At 42.9% G+C, this 20757-nt stretch overlaps 1 protein-coding gene across 4 annotated transcripts in view; it reads right to left on the bottom strand.

The window, feature by feature from the left end:
• Positions 1 to 1592: 1592 nt before the first annotated feature.
• Positions 1593 to 20757, bottom strand: part of SPRED2 (sprouty related EVH1 domain containing 2) — a 66189-nt gene continuing 47024 nt past the window's right edge. For all 4 annotated transcript variants that reach the window (XM_075035546.1, XM_075035548.1, XM_075035545.1 and 1 more), the window contains exons 5-6: positions 5513 to 5662; positions 1593 to 5093 (exon numbers count right to left, since the gene is read on the bottom strand). In XM_075035546.1, the coding sequence (XP_074891647.1) occupies positions 4443 to 5093; positions 5513 to 5662 (801 nt within the window). In that variant the 3' untranslated portion in view covers positions 1593 to 4442. The remainder of the gene's footprint in view (positions 5094 to 5512; positions 5663 to 20757) is intronic.

Below are 20757 nucleotides of genomic sequence, written 5' to 3'. Positions count from 1 at the left end.
GTGGTGCCTTGTATCTTGGTGTTTGCATTTTCCATGGATCCAGGGTCCAAACATACCATTTACTGATCCAGTTTATAAATATCCATGCATAACCAACCCTTTGATTCACAGATTAAAGCAAGAAGACATTGTAGGCTGCAAGAAGATACGTAGCTTAGCCACGTCTTCTGTGGGACAAGCTGAATTCGAATGGCCAGGGAACAGTGAAGTTTTCCTGCCATAGTCAAGAGAGTACGAACTGTAAGCAAAAGGCTGCTGGAGTCCCTTTGCCCTCAGCTTAGCCATGGATGGAGCAAACACCAATGCAGCCCAAAGGATTTCGTGTGCAACAAGAGTCCTCCTGAACACACCACCTGACCCACACTGCACATGCTTCTCATGAGGCCTGAAGTCTTTTTTTTTTAAATTTCTGACAAATACACACTTGTATCATGAATGTAAACAGAAATCTAGGTTTATATAAGCATATAATATTTCTAGAAATACATGAATACAAATGTAAACCAATAAAAAGGTAAATGTGGACTCAGGATCTCAGCAAAGCTGTGACAAACCGTTGAGGTTATTTATGCAACTGGCACATCATCCTGTGTGCTGGGTGGTGCAGATGACGCAAAGCACCGCTGCTGCAGGGAGCAAACCTTTTATATGAGGACATGTATGGTTTGGCACTTGTGCTCATTGCCTCGGCTCTTACATCCTGCTCGAGGCAGCTTAGTTATTGAGCAGCGAAATAAGTAGCAGCACATAGAAAAAAAAAAAGGAGCAAGGGCTTGGCTGTGTTATCACTTTACCTACAGAAGAATAAAACTGGGCTTTTTCAGAAGGGCATGGTGTTGGCCTGACTAGCTCACACTGGAAATAACTGTAAAAATTCAGATATACTCACTGGTTTTCCTCCAGTTTCTTCAGTTGATAGGCCACAGCCTGGTGTCCATTTTAACTGGGCTATTCCTCATCCATCTTCCACGTTAAACCTCCCTGAGCAGGAATGGCACTGCCAGCCGCCCCAGGTGTCTCTCTTCAGTGGTGGCAGCATCCAGCCAGCCCTACAAACTCCCACTGCGCGCCCTCTCAAAAAGCAAGGTGGCCCTCGCTCGGCAGCCATGTCTGTCAGCCTTTCTCTCTGCTTTCCCCTTTTCTTTGGGGCAGCTCTGCTTGGGTGAAACAAAATAAAATGAAAACATCCCCGTGGCACATTTAGCCCAGCCCAAAGCAGCCCATGAGGGCCCAGGGAGAATAGAAGGGAGAGCAAGAGGGGCATCTCGGCCATTGTCATGGCTGCTGGGGCCTCCTGGGGCACAGTGCCACCAGGCCAGGCTGCCCCCAGGAGTGTCCTCCCCAGAAGTGTGTGAAACACCTGAAAAACACCTAAAAAACACCTGCCCCCATGCTCCCTGCTGTGCCTGGGCAAGTATGGCCCATGCCTGAGGCTAGCAGCATTCACCACTGAAAAACGTAAAATAAATCCATTTTTTTTCCTCAGAAACCCCTGAGGTTGTGGGGAGGTGGCTCCAGCAATGGCCCCGTGTTTCCTGGCACCGTTTATTTTTCCCCTCCTTTTCCAGCCAGCCGAATAACAATAAACAGTATCATTTTGATATGATGTATTTATATTTACATGGTACATTTTAAAGCAATAGCTACACTGATCATACATATTAGAAACAATAAAAAAAGAAGTTAAGAACTAAAATGTACATCATACACTTGTATATATATTTTTTTTTTTTACACAGAGGTAAAAAGGCTTATAAAAATCAATACAACAGGGTTTTAACTTTTAGTATATAGATACAATAATGATGAGGCTTCAGGCACTTTAATTTGTTAACGTGAGCGATAGCTTGGAAAAAAACAAACCAAAAAACCTTTCCACAACAGAAAAAAAAAATTTGGTTAATGTTTTGTTACCACAGATACAAAAATAAAATCTGAATAATTTCTCTCAAATGATTGATGTCAGTATTGCAAAGCTGACTGGGAGAATGCTACACACTGTTCAGCAGCAGTGTGGAAATTAAGGAGAAATATTTACAAAAAACACCCATTTCTATCATTGTGCCCTTACACCACTGCCTTCACAAACCAAATAACACACGCAGCAAAATCTACAAGTATTACAAAAACCCAAGAGAAGAGGGAGGAAGAAAGAGGGGAAGAAAAAGAAAAAAAAATAAAAGAGGGATTTTTTTTTTTTTTTTTTTTAAATTTTATTTCCAGACATACAGAAAGGCTTGGAGTATGTCTACTTTACTTAAATAAATAGGGGCACTTCAAGACCGGACAAAAAGCTGTAAGATCTTTTTGTAGTGTTGTGCTTTATAGAGAGAAGATCTTACAGATGTTTGTTTACATGAAACAACTTTGAGAATAGAAATAAAAGGAAAAGGTTGTTCCATTATTATTTTTTTTTTTTCCGAGGCTGGCTTGATGTTTACTAGACACCATTGAGAGATTTGTCAACTGCTATTAGGCACAAAATACTTATATTTCATTCAGCAAACCCAGACACATCACCCAGAGTGTAACACTCCATCCCTTTTCCACTATCATTCTTTTTTTTTTTCCCTACCGAAAAAAATCCCCAGCAACTGCTACGAATTAAACCTACCAAACTCTGTAGTGTATAAGCATGTTGCATACTTAATTCATGGTTGACTAAAAAGCTGTGATTAACTCTCAGAGGAACCGTTGGGACATTCCACCAAGAAAGAATGGCAAGCATTCCTTTTACATTTATTTGGCAAATTAATTAAAAAAAAAATAATTCCTCTCTTTTAAGACTGATGTCAATGTGCAATAGAGGGAGGGAAAGGACATGCGCCCACTGGCAATTTACTGCAGAAAGAAATTATGGCAGGAACAGCAGTGCCAGCTTTGACAAGCCAATCCCTAGCTGCCTCAAAGTATTCAGATTGTACTATGCTAGTTAGAGCTCACTGCGCTAAATTTTTTTTTTTAATAAAAATTATTTGGCTATTCCTTGTAATATATTAGAAAAATACTCTTTTTCCAAGCTAATTACAAGCCTTGTACACAAGACAACATGACATTTAAAAAAAAATAAAAAAATTAATCTTATTCTGCTGTATGCACCTTATGCATCCACTTGATAAATCTGGGTGGTGAACCGGGGAGGGGAAAGCCAGGGAGACGCTTCGGTCTGGCTCCTGCAAAGACTCACATGCTTAATCCTACACACAGACTCACAGAAATGCTGGATGCATGCACAATACATCAAAACATGTGTAAGCATCTGGAGGATTGGGACCACAGGTCAGGAAATGGAAGTGGTGGTTAACATCCTGGCTTTTGACTTTAAATACCTGTTTAGATTGCTAAATGTAGTTTCTGCCGTGGATGCGTATGTTCTCATGCTCATGTATTATATAGAAAAACAAACACACACACACAATTTTCCATATAATCCACCACTTAATGCAGCATTTCCCCAGAATTGCCATAATAGTGCTTTTGACGTTGCATTGTTAGTAATTCTTTGCATAACAACAATTTTCCCCATCTGGAACCTTAGTGTTTCATTCACAGATCATTACATGGCTGGCTAATGAAGAAGTTCCCTTTCTTTTGGGCAGAACTCTGAAAACACAGTTTTATTTTTCCAATGTTATTTAGGGAAAAAAGAAAACCCTAAAATTTAAGTTTCCCTTTCAAGTAGTGGTCTGAAATGATTGCAGGTAAGGAGAACTACCAGATTCTCAATGGTTATGTGACTATGGTAACTGAACCTTGCTTTCTGTTCATGGAGTTTTATGAACAGAGAAATAATTTAAGATGTTTGCTGAAGGAAATGACGATGGACTCTAGAAGAGAAACTGCAGCTTAGATGGCTATTTTTGCTTTGGAAAACAGAACAAAAACCCCAAAGAAAACTAGTGACAGAAATACTGTGTTGTGGTACAAGTTTGTTACTAGCACACCTTCTATACACACACAATAACTTGATGGCAAGTTAAAATATCTTCCAAGTGATATTTCATTCACTACACCACCCTGTTTCTAGAAATGCCAAAGCTTGCTAACATGCTGATGGTACCACACAAGCAGAGGCAAGACGGACACAACCTGGAGATGTTCTACAATCCACCACCTTTTAAAGCAGTTCTTTTCTCAAACTCATTTTAACTGAAAAAAAAACAAAAACAAAACAAACCCAAAACAAAAAAACCAAACATGTACAAGACAGTCTTGTTTTGATTACAGATTAATAATACAAAAGTCTATGCTGTAGGTTAGTTAGTACGAACACTTGATGAGCAAATCAATGCAGTGTGAGCCCCAGACGACCAAATGTAAAGTGATCCGAACTGGATGCTGTTGGGCACAGTGGCTGCATCAAAATGAGAGATCTCAATGCTCCAAAACCAACGTGTTCCTTGAACTACAGGAAAAACGTAACACTTTGAATGCATCTGTAGTCATCCAGCAGCTTTGTGTTTTCCACCACAGCACCTGCACATGACCCCACAGTGGTAACAAGCCCGAAGCGGCAAGTAACAGCACATACATGGAGCAATGAAAGACAAGGCGATAAGGGCCATCCACCGGAGGCAAAACATTTCATCACTGGTGTCGCATGAGCAAGGATCTGTATAGTCTCCTTCTGGATCGGACATACAGTGATAGAGCATAGTGTCTGCACACCACATACAGCTCACTCGATGGATGCAAGTCTTGACACGGTCTGGAGCATCCTGGCATTGACCCCGTTTGTTCTCCTCATGGTTGAACATGTCCCTGCAGTACACACACCGCGACCTCTCACCATCTTCCTTCCGCCTGGGCTTGAATTTGACAGGTTGAGTCTTTATCACAGCACCCTTGATATCTTCACCCAGGTCAAAGTCCGAGTTGTCTACATAAGGATAAGTGTATTCGTGTTTTGAGGCCTCACTTTTGGCAAAACGTACGTAGGAGTCCATGTCATCAGGATCAAAGTTCTTTCCTCGTGCTGGGGCATGGCGATAGTCCTCGTATCCAGTCATCCAAATCTTTTCCCGAGGATTGATGCGCACTATCTCCTCATCATCGTCTGGAAAGTTGACATGCCGGTAGGATCGCGGTACTGACTGTGGAAGTAGGGATGGAGACGAAGAGGGAGAAAAGATAAATAAGCTCACTTTGCTATCAGCAATCACTGTTTCCTAAGCACAGAAAAGCCAGCATTTAACAATTTTTGTCTTTTCTTCTTTGTACGCCCTACAGTGTGACCCATCACAGAGTTTCAGCCTTTGGCTCAGGAATGAGTACAACTGTCACAGACCTACAATGGTCTGTGTGCACATGGTACAACATAACACATTAAATCACAGTGTAAAACCTTTTTTTTTTTTTTTTTAAAATAATTGGAAGCCATTTAAAGCTAACTGAGAAGGAAAGGAAGAGAAAGGAAGGGGGGTCTTTCAAGGATGTGGGGGGAAAACCAAACACCAGTCTTAGCTATGTCAGACACAGCCCTTTAGGTGGCCACACTGGGAAGAAATCTTACTTGTTCTAGATGGTAATGGTCAGAGCTATAATGGTCGTGAAGGTGTCCACGAGTGCAAATTCTTCGATGTTCGCAGGATGCAGGAGAAGCCAGACTTCGTACAGGCTGTTCCCTTTTTTGAGAGGAGTTAGAGGAGCTATCTGTAGCATTCTGTTTTAAATGGAAAGGGGGGAAAAAAATCATCATACATTCAGCTGTTACTGCACACGGTATTAAAAGAGATGTTTTGCCACTCACTGACTTTACACACACCTGCAATATTGGCAACACCTGACAGCAGGCAGCTTCATAAAGTTTCACATAAAATACTTGAAAGAGGCAGATCTGTTGCCAGGCCATAAAAGCTGTCGCCACACACATGGAAAAATAATATGCCACAGCCTACCCGTGACATATTCACTAACACCACTTGTATTCACTTGGCATGTTATTTGTTATACTGGGCATTGCAGGATGATGAGCGTTCACACTAGAAGCTAACTCTGAAGAGCAAAGTTAAACTCCGTCAAATGATGCAATCATGGAAGTCCCATGGGCAGACTCAGACAAAGCATCAGTGTGTCCAGGCTGTACCCCACTAGTTACCCAGGCTATAAAAATACTGGCAATTTCATTAACCTGTAGGTCTCCCATTAAGCCAAAACCTCCTTTACACGTTCTTCTCCAAACACTCACCGAATTCCAGTTCATCACAGGCTACTTGAATAATCAGCTTTCCTTTAAAAACTTCAGGGGTTTTGTTGTTTTTTTTTTCCCCTCGGTTTGTCACTAATCTCTAATGTGCAATGAATGTTGCTTGTGTTTTTATATATTCCTGGCTCATGGTGAGCACTTTCTTTAGGTTAACTAGTTGCATCATTACACAACAATGATCATAAAAGGGTGAAATATCACACAATAACATGCTGTTGTCAATACCCGCGACTTCTTATTATATGTATTTCACCTCCTGGAGAAACACAGTGGTGTACCAGTCTTAGCTATCCTCTCACCATAGCCCTTCCTTGGCTAAAATAGTGTCCATACAATTTCTAGACATTCAGGATTTTGCTGATTAATTCTTTTCATAGATTACTTGGGCTTTTTCATATTACCATGAATACCAGAGGACAGCTGTTAAGTGCACTAACAGATCAGGAACAGGAAAAATGAGCCTCCATGCACAACGATCAGAAGAGCTGTAACACTGCACGTGCCAAAAATATTGATGCTTTGAACTAAGAAAAATCTCCATCCCCCTCCCAACTAACAAGCTGTGCTGCACCTATGACAAGTCCAAGGGAAAGGTTTCCATTTGCCACAACAGTTAGCTAGAGACACAACCTCAAGAGTGGAGGAAAAAAGTTGTATCGGTAGTGGGAGAAGACTGGTTTTACCTGAAAAGCCTTCTCTCCTTGTCAAGAATGCACTCTTTAAATATTATTTTCCAATGAATCGTACTAGACACGTCTCTTACTCCAAGAATACAAGAACACTCATTGTGGGCATTTGTTTATTCTGAAACAGCGCTCTGCAAGACTCTGTCCAAAGGTGAGCACACCTTAAAGTATTACAACACAAAATAGGTGTTGATCCTCTTCAACCTGTATAGCACTTAAAAGCACTGAATGCCCAACTTACTTTGTTGAAAGCAAATATACAGATCTCTTTGCAGTGTGATGTAAGGCCAGGCTGGGTTATCTGAGAGGTACAACAAGCAGGATAAGTTTTGAAGGGCTGACCCACCCATTAGGAACAGAGTTTTAATGGCATGTGTTTGTTTTGGTTGGGTTTTTTTAAACAAGTACCTAGAAGTAGAACAACTCTTAAGATGGTTAACACCACCTCTAAAATGTAACTGCACTGATATTCAGGCTCTTTTTAAAAAGTGGTTTCTTCAGCCCAGTCTTCGTATCTTACTAGACAAAGGCACTTCAAATCTGGGGTTTAAACCCTTCAAAGCTAATTCTCGTGCCTGTAACTTCAGGTCCTACCATATCTAGCATGTTTTGGGGACATTTCAAAAGAAAACGAGCAGCTTCTACAAGCAAGTACTTTGTAACAACATTAAGCTTCCAACCTATTTGGAAAACCCCAGGAAAATTAGGATTTAGTTACAACAGCCACCTCATTCGGGTACCTTTTTGCAGTGCTGTATGCGGTGCAGGCCCAGATGCCAAGCTGTAATTTAAGCTTCTCAGAACAACAACAGAAAGGCACACACCCCATAGTCCAGGCAGCTTCAGTCTGCAGCATGCTCTCAAAGTTAAACTTTGACTGACATGAACCAAAAAGAAGGCAGGGCCTTAACACGGTGCTGTGCCAGCCAGCAGGACCCTTCACCTTCACTGGAACCACGGCCGAGCCCTGCTGGGGCAAGCCTTTCGTGTATTATGCTCCGAAAACGTCATGGGTGCTCATAGTCAAAATAAGAAAGCCTGGGAAAATTACCCAACTGGAGGAGTTTGCACATACTGGCCTGCAACCCCCTTACCCTCCTAAATGAAAATAAAAATCCCAAACTGAATGTAACTGCTAGATAATCTCAGTGGGGTAGCTGGGAGCTATAACCAGCCCTCCAAGCAGCATGCTATTTGCTGCCTCTCGGGGAAGGCAGTATTTCTGCAATAGGCAATTGGAAAAGAGGCTGTAGTGATTTTTATCTTGCCTGATTCTTATCTACCCTTGCTTTCCTCCACACCTTATTCTCCTTCAGACCCAGCAGGGCAATTGAGCCTCTCTTCCACATGTGTTGACATGGCTACAAAACCTGTTTGCAGCATACCAGAGAGGCTGTGGCTCTGGCCTTTCCTTTCACCTTATTAAAAATTGCTGCATTTCCACGTTCAATGTCCTCAGATTAGAGGGGCAGTTTGCCAACACAAACACTTAACCTAAGCGCCCAGAAAGGGAGAAAGCAAGCTATCTGAGACTAGGTCTCTGCTCACTCATCTGTAAAAAAAGTTCATGCTGCCTCCTGGTTGGTGACGCTAAAGGCAACTGGTTGACAAACGCAGCGTCTGCAGGGTTACCTTGCTGACCATTGGCTGGGACAAGCCCTGTTACTTTCCAACCAGGTCCCCCATCAAAGCTTCAAACTTCTGTAGAAGAGAGAAGGCTCTCGACACATAGGAATGAATGGTTTGAATATTGGGAAAAAAAGGTAGGAAATACCTCCCTCCTGAGCAGAAGGTCACCAATGAACCCCACAGGCTCCTCACCTGTGCTGGTGAGCATAGTCATCAATGATCTGAAGAGAGAGATGAACAAGATGACACAGTTTTCTGATGAAACTTAAGTTATTCAAGGGAGTAAAAATGAAAGCTGATCCTGAAAATTTGCTTAAGAATCTCATAATGCTGAGAGCCTGGATGAATAAAAAAAAAAACCAAACAAAAAACCTAAAAAAAATTTTATCCCTAAAGTGGAAAGTGACAGAGACACCTTGATCTGACACGTACAATGATGCACTCTGAGCCAGCTATTGCTGCTCAAGAAAGAGATCTTGGAGTTAAAACAGACAGCCCTGTGACAGTGTCAGCTTGGTGGCTCAGCAACAGATTAAAAAAAGAAAAAGCAGCAGCAACAAAGATGATCATCAAGGCATTGTATGTATCTGCTGTGCTTCCCTAGTCTGTCTGCAGTTCTGGCCTCCCCTCCACCCTGTGTCCATAAGGATACTGTCACCATGGCAAGCTCACAGAGCCACGGTCAGGAAAATCAAGGAGATGGGTTGGTTTCTCAACAACAACTAACTAAATAGCCTGGGTCTCTCCATTCTGGAAAAGAGATGATGGAAGGGACCGTGAACATGGGAAGAGAAGTAGTATTGAATCGTGAGTCCCATGGGAACGTGAGTAAGAAGAGATTATTCTTCTGGTATCCCTCAGAAGAGAAGACTGCAAGGCATTCACTGGAATAGGCTTGGGTAAGATTCAAACAGAAAGAGTTACTTCTGACAGAGCCCATAGTTAAAACGTGGTTCAAAAAGCCATATGGAAAACCTCAGAGGAAACTAAGTGATTGAGGATCAAAGGCATGATGATGCTCAGGTCTTCAAAAGCATACTGTTCTCTCAGTACCACTCCACTGGGAGTGAACCTGGACTTGGTGACTGGCAAAAATCAGGCACATTCTCAAAGAAAAGGCATTCTCATCTTCAGCCAAATGCCACTACAAACAAATGATGGCAAGACTTTGTCAGTGATGGAAGCAGGGAACAACTTATGTCCCCCACGACAAGACTGGGTCTTGGCTGGGATTTTCTACCACCAACACAGCAGTGAAAATTTTGGGGAAGATGGTGGAGGGGGGGAGACATGAGAGGGTTGTTGCAGGTCACCCAAATACAACACACTTGCCTACAGGAATGTATCTAGAAAGGACATAGTGTCCAGAGTCAGGCTATTTCACTGATGGAAAAACATGTCCCAAACCATTGAGTCACTGGTCTGTCAGAGAAACACTGTCTTCCTCTAAAGCCTGTTGAAACCAGTCCAGCTCCAGTATTTGTTTCTGAGGGGAAACTATTGAAAACATGCCCAGTAGCCACATAAGAGAAATGAACCCAAAACTGAAGTTATTGGAACAGGGAGTCTGGTAAGAAACTCTGTTTCAACATGCCCTCAAATACTTAATTAGAGAAATTTGTACCGCATGTACTAGAGCTTTGCTATTGCTATGGCGGTCGCAAAGTCTTGTGGTTTCACTGCCTGGATAACAAAATCATTAATCATGACCATAATAGTAATTTTATAAAACCTGTGCAACACATTTCCTTTTGCAAGTGAGCAGTACATATCTGAGTGAGCACACATATCGCATGTTTGCTATGGCTGTTTTGAGAAACAACACCAGGCTTCTACATGCAAATGATTGCAGTGTGATCATCACAAAAAAAAAAAAAGTGTCCCTGTTTCCCCCTCAGACTTTCAGAAGTGACTCATTAAATTAAAAAAAACCCTAGTCATTAGTAAAGAAGATTATGTTAATAATTTACTGTAGTTTACTTCTCATTGAAATGGATTTGTTACAGAAGAACGGCCAGCTAATCAGGTGCCTAAGTAATATTGTGAGATAAGCATCTATTATCAAAACTAATGAGAAAAAGAAGTTTTTTCCTGCTCCTGAACTGGACTGATCACCTTGCCATTAATGGCTTTACAGAATAGGTTCACCCCATGTGATGCAACATCCAAGGGTGACTACAAAACACAAGATTTGTCTCAAAATTATGAAGCAATACAATCTGCGGCAGCTTGTCAGAAGGAAATTATGGAGCTCTGTCACTTGTAACTTCCAGAAGTGCTCTCAGCTAGCTAAAGCACTTGCAAGTTTGCTGTCAAAAATAACTGTGGGTCAAGCAAGACAACGTTTTTCTTCTCCTTCTAGGATTTTAATGGTTACATGAGGTGGTAAGGACAAGGGGGAATAGAAGTATCATGATGTTAACAAGTAGTTTTGCAAGTAATGGTCCTAAAGGAATCGAAAACCCATGTCAGCCTGGCCTTTACAAAGCACAAGCCCTCTACAAACCAACCTGCTGTCTACTGCCATGCTCCCCTTTGCTCAGCTCCCATGGCTGTGCAAGGCCGCTCACTGCATCACCCATATCTGAGGGGGACTGTCAACATGCAGCATGGAAACACAAAACTTGATGGGGGCTCAAGGTCTCATCTTTACCAAGGCAGCCTTCTGCAACAGCCAGACCTCCTCACAGTGGCTCCTGTGTTCAGTTCAGGAAGCCTAGACATGTTAAAGAGGAGCCCATCACCATCTCGTCATGTGAAAAGATGTGCCCATCGTCCCCAGGAGAAGAAACCCAGCACCCTCACCTATTCATGGCTTGAGGATAAGCCTGGAAAAATGACAGCCAGAAAGCTGCATCCTCCCTCCAACCGTAGCCTGACCACCTCCGGCCAAGACCCGCACAATGAGCTCCCTGCAGGCAGCTGGAGCCCTTTGTTTGAGTGCTCTGCCCAGGTGCGATCCTTTGGGAGACCTGGCACAAGCCAGCTCTTCTTCACTTGGCCCTTTTCATTCAGTAGAATAAGGGAAAACACAGCTGTGCTATCAATACAGAAAGGAAAAATGATAAAGTCGGTGAAACGGTACAGCAAGCGAGCAATACTGAGCTAAGCGTCAATCTGAAGTTTATCTGCAGAGCCTCTGCTGTTTATGAACTTCACAAAGAGGAAGTCTGAGAGTTATTTCGGATGCATGGCAAAGAAACTTCCACCTCTCCAAAAAAATTAAGATAAAATATAGTCTCCTAGAACTCCCTCAGCTTAATCTTGCCATAACGAGTCCTTCCTTTCCCATCCAACTTTTTTTTTTTTTAAGCCTAAAGAGATATAGCACTTTTGAATTTCACAAAGAGGGGAACTGCAAAAATCCTAATTTTTGTCTCAAAATGCCTTTTTCTCTCTTTTCAAGAAAATTAGAAGAGGAAACAGTTGACATTTTCCATCCACCTCTAAGTGTGCCCTGTATACACAGGACAGCCCATTTCAAAGGGGGCTTAGATTATCTAAGTATTAAGAAAAAGGTTCAGTGTGAAAAATCTCTTAAGATTTGAGACTCTTGTCTCCCGAGCACAAGCTTTTAATTTGTCATGGCAAGATAAAGCCACAGAAGAAAATGCTTTTCTCAAATTTCTGTTTGTTTCCTATCACTGAAGACAAGACAAAAACTGTATTGAAAAAAATTGCTTCCATACATTTTTGAAACTTTTTGACACTCTCATCCGCTGAGGACCGCTGGAGCTGAATCTACTTCTATTCCTTAGCAGAGAGTCTGAAGGAAAAGCTTCATGTTAGATCATACTCCAGTACAGTTCAAAGATAAATTGGCTGCACACAACCATAACAATAAGCATGGATTCAGATTTTTCTAAAACCAGAACAGGGCTATAGTTTCTCAAATGTTTGGACTGTTTCCTAGTCACCACTTACACAAATACCAATATAAAATACAGAAAGCTAGCTAGTTTTACTACTACCTTTTTTATTTTTAAGTTTTATGGTTATAGCTTTTAGCGCCAGAAGAATGCTGGTAGCTTTGCTGTCTTAAGTCAGCAAAACTTAGGCAACATTTACAAGAATTTGGTGCACAAGATCATCTCCGTTAAGCTAATGATAAACCTGCTTCTGGCATCATCGGTCAGTTCTGCATGGACCACAGATGTGGCTTAACAGCTCACTTTGAGGAGTAAAAAGAATATATGAGAATCAGACATGGTTAAATGATATGACAAAGACTCAGATGTGGTAAGGGGGAAACCTCAGTGAGACTTCCCTGTTTCACTACTTGCCAGTGATACAAGGTGTCAGACACATCTCTGCAAAAGCAGGCATCTGCACAGATACAAAGAGAAATGCCTGCAAAAGTCAGAGGAGGACTGAAGACAGTACCCCATGTTGCTTGGACTCAGCCCAGGACCAGAGGCTGTGAGCGGGTCCACACAACATTTCCTTCCCATATGACACCCCTCGCCTTGCCTGTACTGCACCACTGGGCTACAGCACCGCTTCAATGGAAGGAAGAGTCTGCGCATCAGGTTCTTATAAGGGAAAACAACCTCAAACCACAAGCCCCAGTTACTGCGGCTGCTCCCCAGGCAGCACAGCAATTCCACCATAGGTAGAGTGGCAAGAGTGGGATGGCTCTGCCTACTCATGAGGCACTCGTGTCCTCATCAATCTGGAGAGTGTCTCCTTACCAGGACTCCTAGGTTTCCTTCTTCATTTCTGTAACTCCTCCTTCCTGTGGCCTGATTGGATTTCTCCATGCCGAGATGAGCTACATTGCTTCAAGCAGGATCTTTTTACCTAAACCTGGGAACTGTTTAAACCAACCAATTGCTTAAAACCATCTAGGGACAGAGGCAGGCTTTTCCTTTTTGCATAAAGGGCTCCGTTAATCTGTTTATGCCATGGAAATGACATCTTGGTACAGACTACAGCATTGTCAGGATGATCAGCTGCCCAATATTTGTGTTCGTACAGCTCCGCGAAGATTAGCAAAGCCTCCCTCCTCTAACAAGTAATATTAGCCATGTTACCACAGCTGTCCTCTGCTAAAGCCATGAGAGACAGCCACCAAGGTCCGTACTGCTGTGGGGAGGCGATGGTCCCTGCTTCTCCCTCCCACCGGTCCCATCACCTGCTCTGTGCACATGCTTGAGTGGAGAACCACAGGAATCCAGCCCAAAATCATTTTTTTATCAGCTCCCTGATGCCAGCTGATCACCCGTAGAAGGTTGTGCCCTGATGTCACAGGAGGGTCTCCAAGCAAAGCAGAGGGCAGAGACAGTGGGGTCTGGAGAGGGAGGTGGGTGCCAGCTCCACTTTAAAGTCTTCTGTCTTTGACTTGCTTGTCATCAGTATAGCCACAATTAATTTGGAAAGTGCTAGCTCCTAATTTTAAGATGCTAACAGGGAATTTAGCACATCCAATGCTGCTGAAAAGCTTTCCTTTCAGAAGATGGGTAGAGATGCTAGGAACTAAAGGAGCGAAGCTCAGCTGGGGGTTGTTAAACACTGGACGTGCACGGGGATGGGAAGAGCCTGCACTGCTGCTGAGCACAGCTGGGAACAGATGGCTTCACGTAACTCACCACTGAATCTCAGCTCTTCTATATAGAAATTTTCAAGGGCGGGGGGGGTGGTGGAAAATGCTAATGAAAATTAGATTAGCTAAGCTAAAAGAATCGGTGCACTCAATCAATCATTAATGTCATTGCTATGTACAAATTCAACACTTCAGCCTCTAAATTCAGCAGTGTGCTCCTCCTATACAATACACCAGGTTACAAATAGAGGGGAAAAAAGTTAAATGCAAACTTCCTACAGCAGGCTGACAGCATATTTTAAAAAGTCAGTTAGGGGTCATTTATTCACACAGTTATGAGCATCCACGTTATTTTAGCTGGAATCCATCACCAAAATAGAATCCAACAGCTGATACAAACTTTTAAAATACCCTCTTCACATGCACTGCAAATATGTCAGGGTCTGCTTAAAAATGCAATGGTACTCATTTACTTCTGCCTTCCCTTCTCCTTTTGCAGACAGAACCAGAGACAGATGAACTGCTTCCTATAATCACTTCTGATTTAATTTTCATAAAATATTTACAAGATGAGAGGTGAGCAGACCTTTGGCAAAACACATCAGGCAGGTGAGGGAAGGAAACAGGGCTATTTAGATGCAGTAGTTTATAATGCATTTCTGTACTGGGCAGAGGTCCATTTTGACTCCAGACGCTTGTATTCTGTTGTTCATCCTCAGTTACTACCAAACACATGCCTGGGGGTAGAGGGAACGTCATCCTGCAGTATTTTGTCAGTCAGAAGGTTGGTTTTCTTTTTTTCTTTAAAGGGGTGAAAGGGGGAGCCTGCCACTTTAAAGAAAAATCATTCTTGAAGCCTCATGTAGAAGCACGTTTCATTGTTTAGCTTTACCAAACTCCTCCTTTTCCTTTCCAAACTCTCCAAAAAAAAGAACTGCCCCCCCCAACACCCCAACATCTACGAGGATGCAACCAAATTATGGTTAGATTGGCAAAACTCGGGTGCACACTCCAAGTGGCCTGAACTCTTTGTGTTTTGGTTTTTTTCTTTTCTTTTCTACCTGTTACATGAGACAACAGATTCAAACCAGACTTGCCAGTGTTTAAACAGCACGTGGAAATTACAGGGTCTCTCATGAACAGCACTGCAACATAGTCATTTGCCCTGCAGTTCCGACTCAGCCCCCTTCATATCACTGCCAAGACGGATGCTCCAGCTCTGCACCAGGAGCCAAATGCTTTCCTCCCTCTAAATTATGCGGAGAGGCTGGGATGCTGGGGCCAAGCACAGCTTTGCCGGCTCACTCCAGACCCACATCCCTCTGGCCCCACCAGCGCTGCCGGGTCATGTGCTGGGCGGCAATTCCCTAATCCTTTCTGCCATGGCATGGGAAGTTGTCAATCATCACTCTGTCCCCCTGGCCAAGGCTGCCTCTTTCCAACTGTGTTTACACCCTGCGCGGGGTCTGCTCCACCTGTCACCTTCAGAGGTGGTGTCCAGGGCTGGGCGAGACACCTCAAATCCAGCCCACGTCCCCGGTGCCTCCTCCCATGAGTGCCCTGGCACAAAGCGTTTTGTTCGAACACAGCAGGCAGATAGGTTGCAGATTACAAATACAGCTGCTTGCTGAAAGCCACTTCCTTAGGTTGCATATTAAAATAATGGAAAAGGCCATTTTCTGTCTTTGTGAAATTTTCAAGCACCCCACAGCCAAAAGAAAGGACTATACGCTTCAAAGGCTAACTACATAGCCCAGATTAAAGAAGGAACCTAATGGAAAACAATAGTAATATCAACTATGTATTTTCAAGGTAAAAGCATAACATTTGGCCATAACACATCCCCATTGACACCACCTCAACTATCTTGTCTCCTTGTCTCAACTGAAGGATAGATTTCACAGTAGCAACATGAATGAGGAAAATGCCATAAATACTAAGCCTGGCTCAGCCCGAGTGCAAGAACCACCTTACTTGTACCATTGGCACAAGCATAGCAAAGGTCTCCAGTGAAGCTGTCTTGCAGAAGGTGGCACGATGAATATTAGCAGGGTGGCTGAGGTTTTTTGCCGCCTGCTTAGCCAGCAGTGCTTACGGTTTCCCTTGAGCCAGCACTTCTGCTTCTCTAGCCCTACACTGAGCTGGCTCAAGGAGCTAAACCACCGGAAAAGTATTTGCTTTCTTTTATAGGGCTAGTTTTTGGTTCAATTCCCCAGGCTGGCTCAGCACGGGGTCAGCTGTGCTGGTAAAAGGGTGAAGGCAGGAGCCCCTCTCCGCTCTGCTGGCTGTCAGCGGCTTTGAGGCTAACGATGCATCAGTCAAGTTGCATCCCTCGGCTGTGGTTTCATATATGATGTTAAAATAACCCCTGCAACCCCATTCCCGCTCCCCCACACCAGCTCTGCTCTTGGCATGGCTATGCTGCAAAAGCAAGGTAGGGAGAACAGAGCTGGCTGGAAAATAACTTGCTTTTCACAGGCATCTTGCCTCAAATCAGGTCCCCCTTACATAATGCCAAAAAAATGCCCAGGGAACCACGGCTGAACAAAAGCAAGGCCAAAATGAGAAGGCCACAAACCCAGCCTGCAAAGCTCTGTTGATAAGCTGAGGTAGGCAAAACCGCTGCGCTGCAAACACAGAAAAGACGAGCTGTACTTGCAAACGCTCCTCCTGGCTGAGGGCAAGGAATCAGAGCTACGCAAGGGAAACAGCAAGGGGCACAGTGACTGCTTTTGGGAAGGAATAGCAAAGCCCACCTTCAGCAAGCGGTCCCAGGGATGGCTTCATTGGCTGCCAGCAATTCCAGCTCCACCTCTGGATGCTCACCATGCTGCATCCCTCCTTTATCTGGGCTGCTGCTATTGCCTGCAGGGCCATGCACTAAGTCCAACCAGTAACCTGATCCAGGTTAAAAAATAATCCTTAAAAAAAAGTGAAAGAAGAAGAAAAAATCTCTTCCCCCCCCATTTTACTGTACATTAAGAAAGGGCAATTTCATCTTGGCTGTGTTTTGTTTCTGACACATTTGTGCCTTAAGCACACAAGTGCACTAAAGCATTGAGCTCCAGATAAATTAAAAGGGAACACATTCACAAACAGCTTCATGCTTTAACTCATCATGTAGTTTAAGTACATTACTACACAGCCACATTATTTTTTTCAGAAGACGAACACGCAGCTAGCTGATTGCAAGTAAGAAATGGTGCTACAATGCACTCAGATCACGAATTCATCAGCTAGAAACTACAGCTAGGGAAGCAGCAGTCAATTCACCTTTGGACAAGGAATCCTACAGGCAGGTTTGCTGGTGACACTTCTCATCCCAAAGCCTCAGGTGACTGCATATTACAAGAAAACAGGCTTTCAGTCATCTGAAGATTACTTAAATGAATGCAAGTGTGGTTATACATAACAAAATAATTAAAGACAATATGAAACCAAAAGAGCTGGCACACTAAAATATGCTACCATATCATCATTTAAGCACAGGGAAGGGGGAAAACAGGTGTTAAAAAGAGAAAGAAAGAAAAAAACCTAACAAAAATCTCCTTTGCACTGCTGGGGCAAAGTGAACAAAACTCGATACTTAACTGGTGCACAAATTACAACGCTTACAAGTTCTGGCAAGATACAGCTATAAGGAAACTTCGATCACAGCAGAAGATCAAATTTCAGTTTCCTGCAGGATATATCCCAATCCTAGCACAGGGCCAATTGTATTTGTATGTGGGAACGGTACAGAGCCAGAAAATACACTACAAAAACGGTCTTGAGAGGAAGAATTGTGAGAAGAGAAATTGCTTACCCTCAGCAAAGTAGCTCAACACATGCAAGTTGTTGCTATAATTAGCTACATAAAAACTACATGACAGCAAGACTTGGAAGATCTGATAGCAATACAGGTATTTTCTGCTTAATAATTTGTTACTGAACGATGGATGCTCCTCACCTTGTCTTCACACAGACACCCCAAACGCCCCAAGCTCTTAGTAGGCTGATATTTGCAGGAAAGGACCGCTTCCCATATTTGGGCTAATGTGAAAAAATAAAAAAAAAAACACATCCTTTCTTTCAGGTCTGGTTTTGTGACAGCAAACACTTTTCTGCCTCCTCCACGAAGTGCACACGGGTACCTGTGACTGACCAAATTTCCGACCGTGTTTCCATCATCTCCCTGCCAGCGCAGCGGTGACTGCCGGACCCTTGGGAAGCGCTGCAGTACTGTTTGGGTGATCCTGTCCTTGCCAGGGACTCAGGATTTTGAAGACTGTGTGGGGTAAGACAACCAGACTGATAGTTTGGTTTAAAAAACGAGAAAAAAAAAAAGAAAAAAAAAAGAGAAGGTTTTACTGTTTGAAAGCTTTAGACTGAAACAGTGCCAAAGTAACTGAAGTTCAGTGCATTTGGGAATTCTGTTAAACTGTATATTCCTGATCTGCAGCAAGAAAAGCCTGCTTTGCCCACCAGAGATTGACCCGAAAGCAAAAAAGTAATGATAAATACAACAAAGCAATATATAAATTGTGCAAGACCTCTACTTCCCCCTCCCTTCTTTTAAAGAAAGCAAATAAAGCTTCAAATCTACCCCACAGTTCTCTCTCCTATCAGTTCCCCTTAGCTCTGCACTTCACTTACATCTTGTGAATCTGTGATATACACAAGAATAAATAGATTTTATGTTCTGTGCACCTCCACACCACAGTAATTTTCATATTTCCTCCTGTCCAGATGACAGGCTGTGAGCAAGCAAGGGCAATCTATAGGCTGAAGTAGACACTAATTGCCGCTACAGTTTTGAAGGACTTAGAGAAAAGAGCAGCTGACATCCCAGATGACAGCAGTGATACCTCCGTCTCAGTGACAACTGCATTAAATTATCAGTGAGTATAGCTTGCTCGTATTGGTAGAAAGAGTAAGAAAATAAATGGGTTAATTTCCAGCATCACTTAAAAGAAACAGGAGGTCCTGAAGGAAAGGGAGAAACACAACACTATAAAAAACCTGAAAGCCAGAGGAAAACTTTCCACTTCACTTTCCCTACTGAAAAATCTCTTTGAGCATCATTATCCATTCCCACTGAGTGGCATGAATTTGTTGTGGGCAAAGTTAACCTGAAGAAAGACAAGGAATAAAAGGAAAAAAAAGAAGATAGCCTTAAAATAGCTGGATATTCAGGACCTTTTCACTACTGCAGTGGCATCTATCCTGCCTCCTGAACCCTGGCATAAAAGCAGGAAGAATTTCGCCAAGAAGCTTATACACCCTGGTATTAATGGGAGGAAGGAAAAAAAAAAACCAAACCAAAACAAACTACAGGTAAACCAGCGACTTCAGACTCCGGGACTACCTCAGTAGTCAGTCTGCTGGAACAAATCAAGGCAAATTTCACAGCACTGAAGTGCAAAGAGCAAAAGCCATGTTCAGACATGACAAGCAATTGCTAAGTTGGTGTTGCACTGACTGTTGAAGTGTAGGACGGGGATGCCCAGAGCACTGCATATAACTTGAGACACCCAACTATAAAAAAACATGAATAAATCTTAGTCCAGTTCATTGCTCAAAGCCAGGAAAGGCTTTTTTTCTTTTTTTTTTTTTTTTTGAGGAAGGGATTTGAGCGTGCTGGTTTCTGTGTGTGAATTCTCTCTTCTTGGCAAGTACTTTTTTTTCTTTTAAAATCTGAATTAGAATAGCTGTGGTTTACAATGCAAGCCCAAAATCCAGAGATCAAAGGATGTGGCTAGCAGCAGTGAACCCTTCAACTGTACATGCACAGCACAGCTGGCTGCTGAGCAAGAAGAATAACATAGGTAAGGCCATCTAGTCCTATCACTGTGACAATCCTCTAATTGCTTTGCTCAGCCTCACAGAGCAAACAAGGTGGATTTGCTTGCGGTGACAACCTAAGCACCGCACCCCACCACCCTCATGAAGAGCTCTGCTCCTCCAAAAGGCATTTTTCCTTTCTGTTACTTTATCTTAGCTTTAAGAGAAACAAAATTGCAGGCTCTTGCTGCTCCTCAATCCCTGAGCACAACTTGTGAAAGAAATAAATCTTGCAACTCAGTGCTTCTCTACTCTCGGCAACATCATTTTCCATGGAGGGGTGGGACGAGAGATGCTCCAGCATCACACGGAACTTACAAATATATTCCAAAGGAATTGGACTGGGTTTCTACACGTCTACTTTAAAGAAAAAGAGCTACAGTCGTTCTTTAAAAGAACTATCTGAACGTGAAATGACCAAGCCAGCATGAAAAACTAGATTTAGTGTTTATCTAACTAACATAAATCTTATAAATTTTAATAGTGAGGCTGTAACATGCTTGAGGCCCACATGGGAGATAAAAGTAGGGAAAAGGTTTCATGGAAAGGCAGCAGGGAGAAATCTGTTTTTTTAATTAGGAAACCAGAAGAGATGCAAGGAGGACTGTAACATTAACATCTGCCATAATCTGCACCACTACAGCACAGAATGGGTAATTGTGTCTGTCTCAAACGACTGTGAGCAGCGTCCAAGCCACGTAACAAACTTCCCAACTCGAACATCCCCAAGCACAGGAGTACATGTTCATACTGAGAAAAAGGCACGAGTGGCACAGGATCACTCAAAACAGACAACTTTGTAGTGAAAACATGAGTCTGAAGACTTCTGCTGGAAGCCCAGTGTGAATCTTAGCACCAGGACCCTGTGCAGA

Source organism: Buteo buteo, chromosome 9, assembly GCF_964188355.1.
Source record: "Buteo buteo chromosome 9, bButBut1.hap1.1, whole genome shotgun sequence".
NCBI classification, from domain to species: Eukaryota; Metazoa; Chordata; class Aves; order Accipitriformes; family Accipitridae; genus Buteo; species Buteo buteo.
The sequence above is the reverse complement of the archived record's forward strand: the minus strand, read 5'-3'. Positions and strand labels throughout refer to the sequence as shown.